This window comes from Loxodonta africana, chromosome 12 (assembly GCF_030014295.1).
Source record: "Loxodonta africana isolate mLoxAfr1 chromosome 12, mLoxAfr1.hap2, whole genome shotgun sequence".
Classification (NCBI taxonomy): Eukaryota; Metazoa; Chordata; class Mammalia; order Proboscidea; family Elephantidae; genus Loxodonta; species Loxodonta africana.
The window spans coordinates 84,663,235-84,681,721 of record NC_087353.1 but is presented as its reverse complement, the minus strand read 5'-3'; the positions used below and the strand labels follow the sequence as shown (position 1 = coordinate 84,681,721).

At 40.8% G+C, this 18,487-nt stretch overlaps 1 protein-coding gene across 5 annotated transcripts in view; it reads left to right on the top strand.

Moving 5' to 3' along the window:
• XPO6 (exportin 6) overlaps positions 1–18,487 on the top strand; it is a 126,324-nt gene that overhangs the window by 28,554 nt on the left and 79,283 nt on the right. For all 5 annotated transcript variants that reach the window (XM_064295759.1, XM_064295758.1, XM_064295756.1 and 2 more), the window contains one exon: positions 16,807–16,897. In XM_064295759.1, the coding sequence (XP_064151829.1) occupies positions 16,807–16,897 (91 nt within the window). Of the gene's footprint in view, positions 1–16,806; positions 16,898–18,487 lie in introns of those variants that run through there.

Sequence of the window (18,487 nt, the reverse complement as noted above, 5' to 3'; positions counted from 1 at the left end):
CCTGACCCCGAAACCCTGTTGCTGTCAAGTCGATTGCAGGGTTGGGTAATTGGATAGCAGTTAAGTACCTGTTTTCTTTCTCCTGCACAGCCCTCCCCCCACAAAAAAAGGAAAAACAAAAACAAATGCCTCCAGCCAGCTTTTCTGCTGCCACCATTGTTCTGTATCTCTAACCCAGTGGTTCTTCCCAGTGGGGTGGAGGGAGGGAACCATGTATAAGTCTAATATTACAGTGTAATTTTCCACATTGTAAGTTATAGCTTTCTGCTTGGAAAATGACAAGTAAAATCATAGTTTGGATTATTAAGCATGCTATTGAATGTTAATAAAGTTGCCTTGACTGGTGAAACCCAGAGCACGTAAGCTTCCCCGGTTCAGGAGAGGTTTTTATGTTTATAAAATGGGGACGGGGTAAAGATGGAGAATTGCTCTCTCCAGAGCATGCTCACATCATCTGTGGTGATGGGAGGAGCCTTTAGAACCCCTCCGGTCAGGAAGAGTCACTTCCTACTGAACACAGCTGTCTGCTTGTGCAGCACCATTGCGTTTCCTGCCATCAAAGATCCCAGCAGCTGCTCTCGTGGGCATTGTCGTTTATGTTGTGTGTGGTACAGAAGCACCCTTCGGTAATTGGTGATACTTTGAGAGCCTTAGAGCCATGCGGCTGGTCCAGAATTAAGAAGTAAAATATTCAGGTGATGCTGAGTGTATTCAGCGGGACAAGGTGGTAACAACTGAGAGGGTTTTGCCTTTAAAAAAGCAAATCCGCTCAGGTAGGAGAAACTTGTAATGAAGGAGAGAAGACCGTGTTGGCCAACACGTGCATACCCACTAACCACTGCCATCGAGTTGATTCTGGATTCTGATTATGAAGTGACCCTATAGGGCAGAGTAGAACTGCCCCATAGAGTTTCCAAGGAGTGCCTGGTGGATTTGAACTGCTGACCTCTTGGTTAGCAGCCGTAGCACTTTATAATCAACATACAGTATACAGACCTGACTGTATTTAATACCATGGACGCTCCAGGAGCTTGCAAGGTTTGCTCCAAGTTGCACAGGCTGTTCTCACTGGAGCCGGGGCTGGCTCTGACCTGGTATTTTTTCTGCCCACTATGCTGTGGCCACGTACCTCCCTCAGTAGTAAGACTGTTTTCCATGAAAACTCCGATTACTCATTGCTTGAGTGGAGGACACCCCCTCTGCGTCCCCTTATTCTTGCCTTGGCCCATATGCAGGAGGCTCTTGTACCCCAGGTGGGAGCAGTATTGGAGCACATACTTCTGGTCCCTGTCTCCGCCCTCTCATTTCTTCTTCACACAGGAGTGATTTATCTGATTGATGGATTGGGGAGAGCCTAACACCATTGACCCACATCTGCCAGGTGTGCAGTCACTACCTCAGAACACTGTCTAGCTTTGTGCTTGTACTCTCTTACCTGCTTACCCTCAAGAGAAGCTGGTCTCCACTGCCTCCTGCCTTCCTGTTGTGGGTAGGCCCAGCTTTTCTCCCTAGGCCCGGGTGGGTCAGGCCCACTCAGAATGGGAAGGAGGAGGCATTACATCTTTGCCAGTAATGAAGAGGATGTTAGACTTTGATTTGCACTTGGTTCATTGTGACTGCATAGCAACTAGATAGAACCTGGAGGGGAGAAAGAAAGTGATTATGCTCCCCCAATCCCAACAGTCTGTAATGTAGTCTGGAGATTTGCCAAAATTAAACAAATGTTATTTAAAATCCCAGCTCTGCCTGGGTATGCCTTTTATAAAAGAGTCTTGCTCTTAAAACAGTGCAGGTGGTAACAGCAGCTGAAATGAAATTATTTACCTGTAAGCTGTAATGTTAGTTGTAATTTAATTTTAGGTTTGTATCATACTTTGGTACTGGTCCATCACTTTCACACTTGTTCATTACCTGATCTCATCTGATGGAAGGTAACGCCAGCTCACTCACCATCCGCCCAGCCCTTGGAGCAGAACTCTTCTGTGCTGCTGCAGGGGGTGGAAGAACTGTCACTGGTGAGGGGCTCTAGTGGCCTTACTCAGTTACTTGACTAGCTGACTTTGGGCAAGACTATGAGTTTCATTTTCCCCATATATAAAATGAGGTTGGAGCTCTCTTTTCTAGGGATTTGTTTATTGCTGTCTTAAGATTCTGTGAATCCTTGTTTAGGGTTTCCTGGTAGCATGCCTTGCCTTAATGTGCTCGAAAGTGTCTTTTGAGTTAAATTCAGTAGGCATGTGTATATATCTATCTATATAGCTGGGGTATGTGCCTGGGAAAGTAAAGCAGATGGGATTGTGACGAGAGAGCCTGTTCTTGGCTATATTAACATATTCTCATTTATTTTAGGCAGTTTCTTATAAAAAAACCATTTTTATCATTTACTTTTTTGGCTGTCTGAAGCCTTTTGACTAAGCTATAAATAAATACTTAAAATCTATAATGTAAAATAAATATATAAAATATATGTATTTCAGCTTCTAGTGGGATATGGTTGTTACCTAGCCAGCAGATACAAACATTTTAATGTTTAGGCTGTGTAATGTCATTTTTCAAAAAACAATGGGTGAAAATAAACCTGGGACCTGAGAAAATTAAGTAGTCTTCTCTTCCTGTCATACCCTTTCCTCACTTTCTTTTTCCCATTTGTCCGACAAACATGGAGCAGTGAGGAACAAGGTGAAAAGTACCAATCCAGCGGATAAGATTTTAAAAGCTTTTTATTTGGAAATAATTTCAAACTGATAGAAAAATTGCAAGGATTGAGTAGTACAAAGAACACTCCTATATCTGTTACCCAGCCCACCTTTTGTTAATATTTTGCTCTGTTTGCTTTATTATTTGCATTCTCTCTCTCTACAGGGTAGAACTGCCCCCTGGGTTTTTTGTTTGTTTTTTTTTTTTTTGCTTCTAAATTTTATTTATTTTGTTGGTGTTGAGAATATACACAGCAAAATATAGACTCATTCAACAGTTGCTACACATACAATTTAGTGACATTGGTTACGTTCTTCGAGTTGTACAACCATTTTTACTCTCCTTTTGTGAGTTTTTTGCCCTCGTTAACATAAGTTCACGGTCCTCTAAGGTTCCTATCTAACCTTTCTAGTTGCTATTGTCAATTTGATCCCATTTAAAAAGCCAAACTGATTGCCGTCGAGTTGATTCCAACTTGTGACAACCCTATAGGACGGAGTAGAACTGCCCTATAGGGTTTCCAAGGCTGCCACCTTTACGGAAGCAGACTGCCATATCTTTTCCCACAGAGCGGCTGGTGGGTTTGAACTACCGACCTTTTGGTTAGCAGCCAAGTGCTTTAACCATGGTACCACCAGGGCTCCTCCGGATCCCAGATAGACAGTTCTTAAAAGAGCATAATGCTTGAGGCTGACCTTTTTTTTTTTTTTTACTAATTCAGCCAAATTGTTGTTCGATTTTAAGATGACTTCGGGGAACCCCATAGGATTTTCTTGGCTGTAATTTTTTTTAATTAATTTTTTATTGAAATATGTACTATAAACCCTGGTGGTGTAGTGGTTAAGTGCTACAGCTGCTAACCAAAAGGTTAGCAGTTTGAATCTACCAGGTGCTCCTTGGAAACTCTGTGGGGCAGTTCTGTGTCCTGTAGAATCACTATGAGCCGGAATCGGCTCAATGGCAACCGTTTTTTTTTATACCCTATAAAACACTTACCACTGCCATGTACAAATCACTCACATGTACAATTCAGTAACATTGATTATATTCCTCAAGCTGTGCCGCCCTTCTTGACAACCTTTTCCAAACTGTAGGTAGTCTCTGGGCTTATGGCATATTCGAATCAATGACAAACTGCACTTTTGAACGTCTTGATTTTTTTTTTTGTACACCTTATCATTATTAATATGTATTATGAGTTGGAATCGACTCGACAGCAGTGGGTTTGGGTTTTGGGTATGATGTTATTCTGAGGTGGTCACTCGCAGAAGTTCAAGGTTATGATTTATGAAGACACTGATATAAAAGACAATAATAATAAAAACTAAAAAAAAAAAAATAAGGTATTTGACATACGTCAGAACCAACTTATGACGAAGTCATTGGAACAGAACTTCGTTGTAATTTGAGGACTATCTATATTTTACCATCATTAACACAAACTCATCTGTCCTTTTGCATTGCTTTTGTCAGTCTGATCACATACAGATAGTTCTTTACAAGAGTACATGCTTAAAGCAGACATTCTTTTCTAATTAGACTAAGCTGTCGTTTTGTTCAGGCATAGTGGTTAAGAGATTGGCTAGTAATCAAAAGCAGTTCGAATCCACTAGCTGCTCCTTGGAAACCCTTTGGGGTGGTTCTACTCTGTCCTGTAGGGTCGCTATGAGTCAGAATCAACTGGATAGGGTTTTTTGTTTTTTTAATCATTTTGTTCAAAGATGACTTCAGGGGATAGTTGCCATTAAAAGTTTAAAGATTTCCTTAGGGTAGTAATTTTGGGGCGGTCCTACAGCCTCAATTACTCCATAAACTCTGGATTTCATGAGAATTTGAAATTCTGTTTCTCATTTCCCCCCTTTATTTTCTGTAGAGTCCTTAACCTAAATGTTAAGTATTGGTAGTTGGGCACCATCCAGCTCTCCAGATCTCATGGCAAAGGTGCCAGCTGTTCATGGAGGCATTTGGACACATAGTCCGTTTCCTCTACTGATTGCTGACCCTCCTTCCTCTGGTGCTTCCAGTGAATGGAGATCAATTGTTTTACCGTTGACGGCTGCTTGCAGGCTTTCAATATCCCAGGCACTACACAACCAACTAGGAGATAGAACAAAACAAACAAAAAAACACCCCCAAAACAGAAGCACCAAAGTCACTACTAGGCCAGTTGACTGGAATGCCCTGTGAAACCGTGATCCTGATTGGCAGTATCTTTACTGAAGCAGATCTCCAGGTCGTTCTCCCATGGAGCCGCTGGGTAGGTTTAAACTTTGAACTCCCAGTCTTTTGGTTAGCAGCTGAGTGCTTAACTCTGTGTGTGTGTGTCTATGTACACACACACAGTGTATATATATGTATAGCAGTGTGTGTGTATACATATGTAAATACATACATACATGCTTGGTAAAGAGAGCCAGCAAAAAAGAGGAACACCCTCAACAAGGTGGATTGACACAGTGGCTGCAGCAGTGGGCTCAAACAACAGTCATTATGAGGATGGCACAGGACCGGGCAGTGTTTCGTTCTGTCGCATGTAGGGTCAGTATGAGTCGGAACCAACTCGATGGCACCTAACAACAACAACATAAATGTTGTTAGGTGCCGTCAAGTTGATCCTAACTACGGTGACCCTATGTGTACAAGAGTAGAACTGTACTCCATAGGATTTTCAAGGCTGTGACCTTTCGGAAGCAGATTGCCAGATCTGTCTGGCAAAGCCTCTGGGTGCGTTCAGACTGTCAACTTTTCGGCTAGTAGCTGAGCGCTTAAATGTGCCACCTGGCCACAGCTTACACACACACACACACGTACATATATAATACATACATGTACGCAAAGTATTTTTTTCTGACGTATTTGAGTGGTGTCCTTGGGTGGCACAAATGGTTAAGTACTCCACTACTAATGGAAGGCTGGTGATTTGAATCCGCCTAGCCATGCCTTGGAAGAAAGGCCTGGCTATTTCCAAAAGATCACAACCAATAAAAACGCTGTGGAGCACAGTTCTACTCTGACACACGGGGGATCACCATGAGTCGTAAATGACTTGATGACAACTGGTATTTTTGAGTAAGTTGCCTACATCGCGGCCAATTGCCTCTGTATAGTATATTTCCTATTAGGATATTCTCTTTCATAACCACAGTGCAATTGTCAATTTCAATCAATTTAACATTGATTCATTACTTTTACCTAATCTACCATCTGTATCCCAGTTTTGTCAGTTGGCCCATTTATATCCTTTATAGCATATTTTTACCCCAGTACAGGATCCAGTGTAGGTTCAGGTATTGCATTTACTTGTCATGACACTTTAATCTTCTTTAAATATGTTGTTGTAGATTTTTGAAACCAGAGTACCTGTACGTTGGTAACTAATTGGTGACTCTTGTTTTTTGTGTTGTTCAGACTACATGATAGGTTTTCCCAGCATAAAACGTACTGTCCTCTGTGCACAAAAATGTTTCCTCTAATTAGTCCCCATGAGGACAGAATATACTTCGTCAACTGTCTCACTACCACAGTGGGACTGATGGAGCTTTCTGGCCTAGACGCCTGGCAGTCATCCTGCTTCTAACTCTTGGTCCTCAGCAGTAATCAGATCCCTTTTGTTACGGAAGAGACAGAACCTGACTGGGCACTTTGTGCAAGTCCGAGAAATACTGCGGGATGTTCTGCCATCGGTTACCTTTCTGGTAGTTTTAGACTAAAGCAGAAAAATGCCTTTTAATGACTAGAAATGTGTTTACATGCTGCCAAAAGTTATGTTTTAATCAAACATTAAATACCTGCATGAAGGTATCGTGCAAAGTTATGTGTATAGTTACTCCCAAAGGGAAGATATAAGCTGTAGGCAGGACAACAAGGAGCTCTTCTGAGGCAGATGAATAACTTTAATAGTTCCAGACCCGTGGTAACGATTTGCGGTAATTACACCCGCCCTGGCCTTACTTTCCTGTAACATAGTGTGGCTCTCTGTTTCTTTGCTTTGTAGAAGACTTTTTTTTTTCCTGCAACATTTATACTTCAATTTACATCTGTACCCCTAGACTCCCCTCTGTTTGTTGTTGTTGTGTGCCTTCTGGTTGATTCCAACTCATAGCAACCCTACAGGACATAGCAGAACTGCCCTATAGGGTTTCCTGGGCTGTAAGCTTTAAGGGAGCAGATCACCAGATCTTTTCTCCCGTGGAGTGTGGCTGATGGGTTCAAACCGCCAACCTTTTTGGTTAGCAGCCAAGTGCTTAACCAGCCTTGTCCTTACCCCCTATCGCAAACAGACTAAAGGCAGTGACCACAGCATGGGTGTGGGTGGGACTCAGGCAGGAGACCTGGTTTGCAACTTATTAGCCATGAGTCTTTGAGTTATTTAATGCCTCTGGGTTTCAGTGACTGTACTTCTGAGTGCTAGACCTTGGAGACCCAGTTAGTTTCACCAGTACGCTTATAGAGACATAAAGTGAGATTTCTACTTCAACATGATGGGTCTATTTTGGTTCTTTAAAAGAAAGTATTTGTAGGTTGAGACGAAAAAGAACAGTGACGGGAAAGTAAAGACTTGTTCTGAATATTGTTCTCCTGACTGGGGCTTCCTCGGTGTGCCTGTTTTCTAGATATTTGAGCTGGGTGATTTCAGGAGGGGGTAGGTATATGTCACACTGATTCTCATCATGGGTTATTCTAAGCTTAGTATTTGTTTTTATACTTTTATGCAGGCCTAAAGGCCAAGGGAAACCCTGGTGGCATAGTGGTTAAGAGCTCCAGCTGCTAACCAGAAGGTCAGCAGTTATATACACCAGGTGCTACTTAGAAACCTGACGGGGCAGTTCCACTCTGCCCTGTAGCGTTGGTATGACGGTATGAGTCAGAATTGACTCGACGGCAGTGGGCTTGTTTGTTTTTGAAAGGCTGGAGAGGTTTTTTCTCTTGTCTGTTTTCTTTGCAGTGGTGGAGGGTATAGGGAAGAATGAGAGTGAACTTTTGATAGTTTAAGACATCCATGATAATCCTGTTAGCTTTCAGGAAAGTTTTTGTGAGATTGAATTTCATGGCTAATGGTATCTGTTGTAATAAAACCATGTATATTTTGCATTATATAGGAGCATTCGAACAGGACTTGGGGACCCTAGTCCTCAGTTTGTTTAGGTTTGGTATAAAGGAGGCCATGAACCTGAATACAGAAAGGCTATATGATTTGCCTCCTAGTAGAATATACAAAATACAGCACCTGAAAAGGCGGTAGAAAGCTTGATAAAAACTTGCTTAAAAATAGCTGTTTTTTAAAAAATACCAATTTTGTAAAAAGATTATGCTGTATAGAGGAGCTGTTTTAGAGGCTACTGGGTAAAAGAATCATAGATTTAATCAGAGCTGGAGAAAACCATCATCTAGGTGCCATCTCTTAAGGGACAAAGCACCATATTTGACTCGATGGCAACGGATTATTACGGACCCACCTTCCGTGTTAGTGTTTTTTAGATAAATTATTAGTAATCTCCTGTTTTTCAAGATGGATACATTGAGCCTGTGAGAAAAGGTCATTATGGTCAGAACCCTTAAAGGGGGAAGTTTAAACAGATTCACATGTGTCTTAAATTTGGCGGATTTACCGTTGTTCCTGAGAAACTGAAAGTCATACCAAGAATCTTGTTCCCTTTTACTGAATTTGGCCTGTAAAATATTTGAGCGTTATACCATGCTGGATGTTACAGAAAATAAAAACACATTAGGTAGAATCTCTTTCCAGACAACTCACATTCTGGTATATATGAAGTGTTGACAGTCATAGCGGTGGCTTTCAGCCCTTACTCTATGCCTGTCACTGTGTTTACTCATTGCTTTACATGGATTATTTTATTGGATTCTCAGAATAACCCACTGTGGTAGGTACTTTTATTATCCCCAGTTGTGCACAGGAGGAAAATAGTGACAGATTAAAGAAGTAGGCCAAGGTTGGGGTGCATTCAGATTTGAACCAAAATGACCAGAGAATAGTACCATGGACATTACTCTGTGGTACTGATTATAAGACACAGACAAAAGATGAAAAGAAAGATCTATGCTGTAAACTTCAGAAGAAATTTCATGAAGGTTAAAGCTGTGAATTGCAGACCCAGGAGAAAATGCAGGATGAGAACAGATACTTGCTTATGAGACCATGAGTGTTGAAACTGGAGTGATGGCTTCCTGTGGTGAGTAATGGTGAATTGGGCTTGTTTTCCTTTTTCTCCTAGTAAACTTCTCACATTCTTCAAAACCTGAAATGCACTATCACCTCTGTGAAGCTTTCCCTGTATCCCTCAGGTATTCTCTTTGTACTCCTGAAGCTGTTTATATGCATGCCACTACTATAGGAAGTAGACCATCATATTCTAATTTTTATTCGCAGGTTCCCCTACCCTCCCTGCCAACCACTTCCAGTTCTTTGAAGGCAGAGACAGTTTTACTAGTCTTCTGTATCTCAGGGGGTTAATATGGTTTCACTTAGTGAGTATTGAGTTCGTTTGTTAAATGAATAGCTTAATTTCTCAGTTGGTCTAGATTTAAAGGCTCTGTAAAGCTAAATTTTTTTTTAAAGCTAAGTTTAGAATAATTAGGGCAGAAAATCTATAATTAGGAGAATTTATCCAATGGTGAAGTACAGATTGGATTAGAACTGGAAAAGCTGGTGTCAGGGAGACCAGGTAAAAGAAATTTTAGTAATTTATGCCTGGTGGAAATAGTAGTGAAGGAAAAGGAACAAATCGAAGAAATATTGTAAAACAAGAATTAGCAGATCTGATGACACTGGTTATAGGGATAGAGGGTGTGGGGATGAGTCAAAGGTGGGTTCAGATTATGTGGCCCTTTCTCTTCTTCCAAGCTTTTCTTTTAATTTGTTAGGTAATTATTGATCTTGGTTGGCTTGATTATAATAACTGAGTCAGTATTATAGATCTCTGAACTGCTGAGCTCAAGAGCAGTGCGATAAACCGAACAGATAACAAAGTCAACAGTAGGCACGGTTGAAAGCCCCTTAACTTTGCTCATTTTAACTGTTTCTGACACAGAAAACTTTGGTTTGTTTTAGATGTATATATAGCTCCCCAAGAGTATATCCTTGAGCCAAATTTAATTCATCATTCTGCCCAAGAATTTTCATTTTAAGTCTATAGGCCATTTGCTATTGAGGTGAGCCAAGTAACTCTTGGGAGAAACACAGGCTTATGGGATGTTGTAATACCTTGTGTTGCCACCCTGACAGCTCTGAAGATGAATACATTATGGACCCTAGTAATCCAGGAACCTCGTGCTCAGACTGTTATCTGCAGGCTTGCTGCAGGTCCCCAAACTGCTCTTAGTTTTTGTGATAATAGTTGAAAACACAGTTTCTAAACTCTGAAATTTCCAATTGGACTTTAAAAAATAAATATAACATTGTTTTTTTAATTGAAGTACAGTTTACTTACAAAAAGCACACAGATCATAAGGTAAAGCAGTCATCCTTATGTGTAAGACCCAGATCAAGAAATAAAATATTACCAGAGTCTCAGAATCCCTCCTCCTCAAAGATAACTACGGTTCTGATTATAACACTGTAGATTAGTTTTTTTTTTTTTTTAAATTTATTGTGCTTTAGGTGAAAGGTTACAGCTCAAGTTAATTTCTCATTAAAAAATTTATACATATTGTTTTGTGACATTGGTTGCAATCCCCACAATGTGACAGCATGCTCCTGCCCTCCCCCCTTCCCTGTGTCCACTCATCCAGTTCCTGTCGCTTCCTGCCTTCTCTTGCTTTTGGACAGGTGTTGCCCATTTGGTCTTGTGTATTTGATTGAACTAAGAAGCTTGGCCCTCGCATGTGTTATTTTTTGTTTTAGAGGCCTCTCTAATCTTTGAAAAGTGGGCTCTGGGAATGGTTTGAATTCTGGCTTAGCAGAACGTTCAAGGGCTGTAGTCTTGGTGGTTCTTCCAGTCTCTGTCAGACCAGTAAGTCTGGTCTTTTTTTTTTATGAATTTGAATTCTGTTTTACATTTTTCTCCCATTCTGCCTGGGGCTTTCTGTTGCGATCCTTGTTAGAGCAGCCGTTGGGCACCATCTAGTTCTTCTGGTCTCAGGCTGGTGGAGTCTCTAGTTCATGTGGTCCTTTAGTCCTTCGGGCTGATATTTTCCTTGCATCTTTGGTTTTCTTTCATCTTTGGTTTGCTCTGGACACCATAAATTAGTTTTGCTTGTTTCTAAAGATTGTATAAAATAACTCATGATGGATGTGTTTTGGTTTCTTTTGTGCAACATTGTTTTTGTGAGATTCATCCATGTTCTTGTATGTAACAATACTCATTCATTTTGTATTATAGTATTCTGCTTTATGAATAAACCACTATTTATCACTGCTTGTATGGACATTTGAATTCTTTCTTTTTGAGGGTATTATGAACAATGGTGCTGGGCACATTTATATACATTTCTTTTGGTATACACGTATAAGTTTCTATTATCTAGGAATTGCGGGATCATAAGGTATGTGTATGTTCAGCTACCAAAGAGTTTTCCAAAGTGGTAATGCCAATTTTTACTTCTACCAGCAATACTTTCAACATCTTTACCAATACTTTCTACTGTCAGCCTTTTTAATTTTAGCCATTCTGGTGGATGTGTAGATGGAGTACCGTCTTGTTTTTAATTTGCATTTCCTCAGTGACTAATGAGGTTTTATGTATTTACAGGCCTTAGAAAACCCTCTTTTATAAGTTACTATTTACCAGTCAAAAAAAAATTTTTTTTTTCTTACTGATGTGTATGAGTTATTTTATACTCTGATATGGGTTCTCTGTTGGTTATGTATATTGCAAATCTCTCCTCCCATTCTGTGGCTTTCTTTTACATTCTGTATTGTGCCAACAGATGAACACTCCAATTTATCAATCTTTTCTTTTGCTGAGTGCTTTTTTTTTTTTTAACTTTTATTGAGCTTCAAGTGAATGTTTACAAATCAAGTCAGTCTGTCACATATAAGTTTATATACATCTTACTCCTTACTCCCACTTGCTCTCCCCCTAATGAGTCAGTCCTTCCAGTCTCTCTTTTTGTGACAATTTTGCCAGCTTCCAACTGTCTTTATCCTCCCATCCCCCCTCCAGACAGGAGATGCCAACACAGTCTCAAGTGTCCACCTGATATAATTAGCTCACTCTTCTTCAGCATCTCTCTCCTACCCACTGTCCAGTCCCTTTCATGTCTGATGAGTTGTCTTCGGGAATGGTTCCTGCCCTGTGCCAACAGAAGGTTTGGGGACCATGCCCGTCGGGATTCCTCTAGTCACAGTCAGACCATTAAGTATGTTATTTTTATGAGAATTTGGGGTCTGCATCCCACTGATCTCCTGCTCCCTCAGGGGTCCTCTGCTGTGCTCCCTGTCAGGGCAGTCATCGATTGTGGCCAGGCACCAACTAGTTCTTCTGGTCTCAGGATAATGTAGGTCTCTGGTTCATGTGGCCCTTTCTGTCTCTTGGGCTCTTAGTTGTCATGTGACCTTGGTGTTCTTCATTCTCCTTTGCTCCAGGTGGGTTGAGACCAATTGATGCATCTTAGATGGCCGCTTGTTAGCATTTAAGACCCCAGACGCCACATTTCAAAGTGGGGTGCAGAATGTTTTCATAACAGAATTATTTTGCCAATTGACTTAGAAGTCCCCTTAGAGCATGGTTCCCAAACCCCCGCCCTTGCTCCGCTGACCTTTGAAGCATTCATTTTATCCCGGAAACTTCTTTGCTTTTGGTCCAGTCCAATTGAGCTGACCTTCCATGTATTGAGTGTTGTCCTTCCCTTCACCTAAAGCAGTTCGTATCTACTAATTAATCAGTAAAAGACCCTCTCTCTCCCTCCCTCCCTCCCTCCTCCCCCCCCGTAACCACAAAAGTATGTGTTCTTCTCAGTTTATACTATTTCTCAAGATCTTATAATAGTGGTCTTATACAATATTTGTCCTCTTGCCTCTGACTCATTTCGCTCAGCATGATGCCTTCCAGGTTCCTCCATGTTATGAAATGTTTCACAGATTCGTCACTGTTCTTTATTGATGCGTAGTATTCCATTGTGTGAATATACCACAATTTATTTACCCATTGTTTAGTGCTTTTTATTTATTTTTATTATGCTTTAGATGAAGGTTTACAAAGCAAATTAATTTCTCATTAAAAATGCACATACTGTTTTGTGACATTGGTTGCCAACTCGATGATGTATCAACACTCTCCCCTTCTCGACCTTGGGTTCCCTGTTATCAGCTTTCCTGTCCCCTCCTGCGTTCTGGTCCTTGTCCCTGGCCTGGTGTGTCCATTTAGTCTCATTTTGTTTTATGGGGCTGTCTAATCTTTGGCTGAAGGGTAAACCTGAGGAGTGACTTCAGTACTGAGTTAGAAGGGCGTCCAGGGGCCATATTCTTGGGGTTTCTCCAGTCTCTGTCAGACCAGTAAGTCTGGTCTATTTTTGTGAGTTAGAATTTTGATCTATATTTATCTCCAGCTCTGCCTGAGTCCCTCTGTTTTGATCCTGTCAGAGCAGTTGGTGGTGGTAGCTGGGCACCATCTAGTTGTGCTGGACTCAGTCTGGCGGAGGCTGTGGTAGTTGTGTTCCGTCAGTTTTGGACTAATCTTTTTCCCAAGTTTAGTGCTTTTTCAAATCCTGTTTAAGAATTTTTTTTCTACCCCAAGGTAATGAATATATTCTCCTGTATAGTTTTCTAAAAGCTTTGTTTTACCTTTTACATTTCATGTCTACAATCCAACTGGAATTTTTGGTTGTAAACATGTCTCATCTGATTTTTAGCTAATCTTACCTTTCTTTAGTTCTTCAAGATCTGGGGCTTACATCATGCCAAGTGCAAGATGGAAATACTCAGATATATCTGAGTCATGACTGTTTTTCATAAATTAGTCCAATGCAGGAGCTAAAGTTTGAATGGCTTTTGGAGATTGAAGCCACCCTACTACACCCTGGCACTTGGTTTTTGTTTTATGTTCTTTGTTCCTTTCATTACTTGAAAGTGTAGTTTGTGGTAAATACTGCCATTTCCTTGTTGTTCAGTTGCTGTCCAGTCAGCTCAACCACTTCCTTACTTTCCATTAATTTAATTCCTTAACCCATCACTTGCTTGAAACAGCTGAGAAAGATTCTAGTGGTCTTGCCAAATGGAGGGGATTCTCCAGCATCTTTCAGCCACTTGCTTGTCTTGAACACAACCTTTATGTATTTCCATCTCTGTTCTGATTCTATGACCTTGGCAAGTCTCGGCCTCTTTTTTTCCCCTGTAAACATAACATAGTTTCATTTTGAAATTCAGTTGGAAAAGCCCCATTAGAGCTGGTTGGGATAAAACCCTTAAGCCTGAGGGCATGAGTCTCTAGTTTCAAAGCAGGCCTGACCACTTCTATTGTTTTGCTTTTGGTCTCTTTTCTAAGACCAAATAAAAATAATAGCAACTATGAGTTAGATAATTCCTTACAGTTTACATAGCAGCTTTACATGGGTCAACTCATTTGATCCTCATAATAGCTTATGAGGCAGGTATTAGCATTTAAATTATTGAAGTGATTGGAAAAAAAATGCAGACAAATGTATTACTTGTTCTTATTGAGGAACATCTGGTTATTAGGCTTTGGAGTTTCCTTTTTCACAGGATCCATACTGTGATACTTTTGTTTTTCTACTTTCTGTAAGAGTGTTAGCTTCTTGGGTTGGAGTGGGGAGTGGGACTAGTAATGGAGATAGGGTTGAATTCTTTTGGGAGATTGTCAGGAACTTGCCCTGGCAGCCTTTAAGGCATGGTCGGTAGCGGTCAGCTTCACAAACCTCTGCTTCAAGAAGCTGTATGAAATAAACCTCGGTGCTTGATGTGACCACATTGCCTGAATGTGATGAGCTCAGGTTTTTTCCAGGATCTACTCTGAAATGATTTACCTCCAAAAAAAGAAGAAGAAATAAAAAATTCACGAAGTAGGTGTGATTTGAAGGTGATTTCTTAGTTTTTCGGAACGCATTTTGGCTCTGGAAGAGCTATTGGTTTATTTTAAGTAACTAAATAGCTGATTTTAAGTTAACAAATATTTCTTGATTTATGTTTATTGTTTTTTTTTGCAAGTGTTACTTTAACATGTACTATTTTTCTTGAAACTTAGTCTTCTATATCTTTTTACAAACTTAAAAAAAAAATCCTTTAGTTAAATGAAGTGGTATACAAGTTCGATTTATAAAACAGACGAAAGCTTTCTTTGATTTATGTAATTTCATTTTAGAAGTTTGAATTTATAACATTTATTTAAACTCAGTCAGTGAGAACAGTGAGGCTGTTTTGATGAACACAAAACGTTGAAAGAGGTTGGAAACGACAGTTGCAGTCTAGTTTTAGCCCCACGTTCCAAATTATTTCTGCATTTGAAAAACTTGTGTAGTTCTTAATAAAACAGCTTGGCTTCTGGTCAAAGAATATTTTTCAATTAAACTGATATAGAGGTTTGAAAGAGGAGAAGGCTAATACTTGTCATGCATATAAAATTCAGATGAGAAAGTCCCTCAAACTCACAAGGGCTAAAACCACTGCATAATAATTCATCACTTAACCTGTCAGCGTTCAGTGGTAACTGCACAGCCATCACGCTGTGGTGGCAATATGTGAGTGACAGCCGTGCCTGGCACTGCTTGAACTTGGGCCACAGGTGCTGTGTAGTGTACTTGCATGTGCTAATTGCTGTAAGACGGTCTTGTGCAAGCCTGATTCAGCCTTTACCATTAGTACCCTCTAAGAAGTGCTGGTGTAGCCACAGAGATGGCAGAAGAAGCTTTAGCTCATCAGTCTCTACAAAAGTAAATTACCGTGGGCTAGACCTCCAGTGGAGCCCTGGTGGCGCCAGTTGTGAAGTGTTTGGCTGCTAACCAAGAGGTCGGCAGTTTGACTCCACCAGCTGCTCCTTGGAAGCCCTATGGGGCAGTTCTGCTCTGTCCCATAGGGTTGCAGTGAGTCAGAATTGACTCAGTGGCAATGGGTTTGGGGTCTTTTTTTTTTTTTTAGACTTCCAGTATTTTACTGTTTGATACATAACACATTTGCTTGTGGGCTTGTTTTAAAACTGCTGTTTTTAAGAGTGGTTAAAAACATAGTCACATCTCACTCCGGGGACAATGGAGAGGATATGGGGAAGGGAGGAGGGTAGGAGATAGATGGGAAGAAAGGAATTAAGAGATAATTAAAAAATCAGAACTGCTGTTGGCTCTTGATTGTCTCTGGAATAGATTATGCCAGTGAGGGTTCAAAAATGGTCTGGGAGTGCTTACCGTTTTGTAGATGGGTTGAGTGAAGGAGTGTTGACTCAAGCTTATCTCCGTGGCTGATGTGCCCCTACTTCAGTGAGAGAAGAGGAAATGGGTCTCAGGGCTCCATAATGAAGAGGGAGAGGTTGAGTGTTGGGGGCCTTGGGCTCCTCCCTTCTCATTCTCAACTTGAGCATTTCTGCTGAAAGTCTGGTTCTCTCTGTGGGTTTGTGGTTTGGAGGCACCATCTAATTTTGAGCCCCTGCTTGACTTGACTCTCAGCTGTATCTTAATCTCTGTTGGCTGCCCTTTGAGATCGAGAGTTGACAAAATGTTTGAAGCACCACCAAAAAAACCTCCCAAGAATCCACACAGCAGTTTGACAGACAACTGCTCTGAATCAAAGTATGGCTAATTGTCAGACATGGGGCAAAGGGATAATCTATAAGGAGCACCAACCTTCTCTCTGAATCTCTTCATTCTGCCTGTTCAGGCAGGGCTGGGGCTGTTCATTTGTGTTCAGCAAGTTTTCAGAATTGGAATTTGAATGATTTGCTCTCCTTTATTAGCATAAATAATTGAAAATCGACTGCACAGTAGCATGAATTTACAGAGTAGACTAAAACTTTGGGTTTTAAGCCAACTGGGAAATTCCCTTCAGTTTTTCTGGCTTATACCATGTATTTGAAGAACATTGTGCCAAGATGATTTGAGGAAGTAAATTGCTTTTGCTATTGAGTGCAGCCTAGAAGGAACTGAAGAACAGTAGAGCTAGATTCAGTTTATTGATTTTTTTTTTTTCTCTTCAAATTTCTTTGTTAGGCATCTGAAGAAGCCTCCCTCAGGGCATTGGAAAGTCTGATGACAGAATTTTTCCATGATTGTACAACCAATGAAAGAAAACGTGAGATAGGTAAGTGAAGTGTTGAGTTGTAAAGAGTCATTTGTAATGAGAAGACCAAATTGGGAAGGAAGGAGTTGGCAGCCTTGGCTGGTCAAGCCTACTTGTTTCCCTCTTGAATTCTTAACTGTATTTGCTCTGGTTCCGCCGAGTGGTGGCTAGTGAGGTCTACAAACCTAGCTGCAAGGGCATAGTTACGGTATAGATTTTCCTTCCTTTGGCCAAGTTTGGGAATCCCTTTCTTTCCCCCCAGTTTCGTTCTCAGTTTCAGCAATGTTGGTGAACTTTTAAAAGAATGCCTGAGACTATTAATTTAAAAAACCTCATAGAAGTGTCAAAATGAACATATTTTTCAGTGTGCAGAGGTCTGATTTGAACCTCATCTAGTCTTCAGAGATTTTTTAACTGGTATTACCTTTGGGGGCTTCTAGCTTCTTTTTCCTTTTCTTCACTATATCTCTTTCATTCTTCTATTCTGCAAGTTTAATGAATACCCGCCATAAAAAACAAAAAAACAAATAGGAGTATAGGTAGATTCAGGTCTTCTGGGAATCTTGGGACCTTCTAGAACCTGCTTGTTAATTTTATAGTCATTCGCACAAACAGTGTTCATTAAAGCATACTGTAAACTAGAAAGTATATATGTGTCAGATCTCTGCCACAGAGACGTGCTACACTGTGGTCTTAAAGTAGTCTTTTTTTTTTTTCTCCTGAATCCTCATTTACTGCTAAACTTGAGAATGAAAAGTATTTTTTGCTATCCATACCTAAAGGTTCCTCCCTTTGTGTATCTGACTACTCTGTACTGACTTTATAGTCATTGCCACCAAACCAAAAAACCACACCCGTTGTCGTCAATTCTGACTCATAGCAACCCTATAGGACAGAGTAGAACTGCCCCATAGGGTTTCCACATGGTGGCTGGTGGATTCGAAGCGTTGACCTTTTGGTTAGCAGCCAGGCTTTTAACCACTGTGGCACCAGGGCTCCTCCTTGCTTCCACCATCTTGAAATTCTTTTTCTATGGTTCTGGGACCCTGGAGACACAGTCTTTGTCCTGTTTGGCTTCTCTAAATGATGTTGGCCAGTTAAATGTTTTGACTGATTCCACCTTTGGTCCAAAGCTTGTTTGGGGTTCAGAATTCTGGGTGCCTAGTAAGTAGGCCTTTGGCTACAGCCCATATTCCCCTAAGTCCTTTAAGCATTCTGTCAGCTCCTGGTAGATGCTAACTTCTTACTTCTTTTTGTTTTAAACCTGGTGAACCCTTTTGTGCCTGCCCTCTATGTGCTCCCCCCACCCGCTTAGGGAGTGCACTGAGTAGAAATGGAGTATTTATAAACAAGAGATAGTGCATAAAAGCTGAGCCCAATAGATGATTAGGTGTCTGGCTTAGAAGATCCACCCTGCTCACTTCCCTAGGTGTTCTCTCTTATTACTCAGTTGGGCTGACCCTCCTCCTGCCCCCCAGAGTGATCCCCTTATTACTTTTATGCCACCAGAGTACCTTACGGTAAATGTATCAGTGGTGATTTTTACCAAAGGAAGCAGAGGATCTTTCCTTTCATCAGTCTGTTACATTCCAACACTAATTTCTCAGAAGT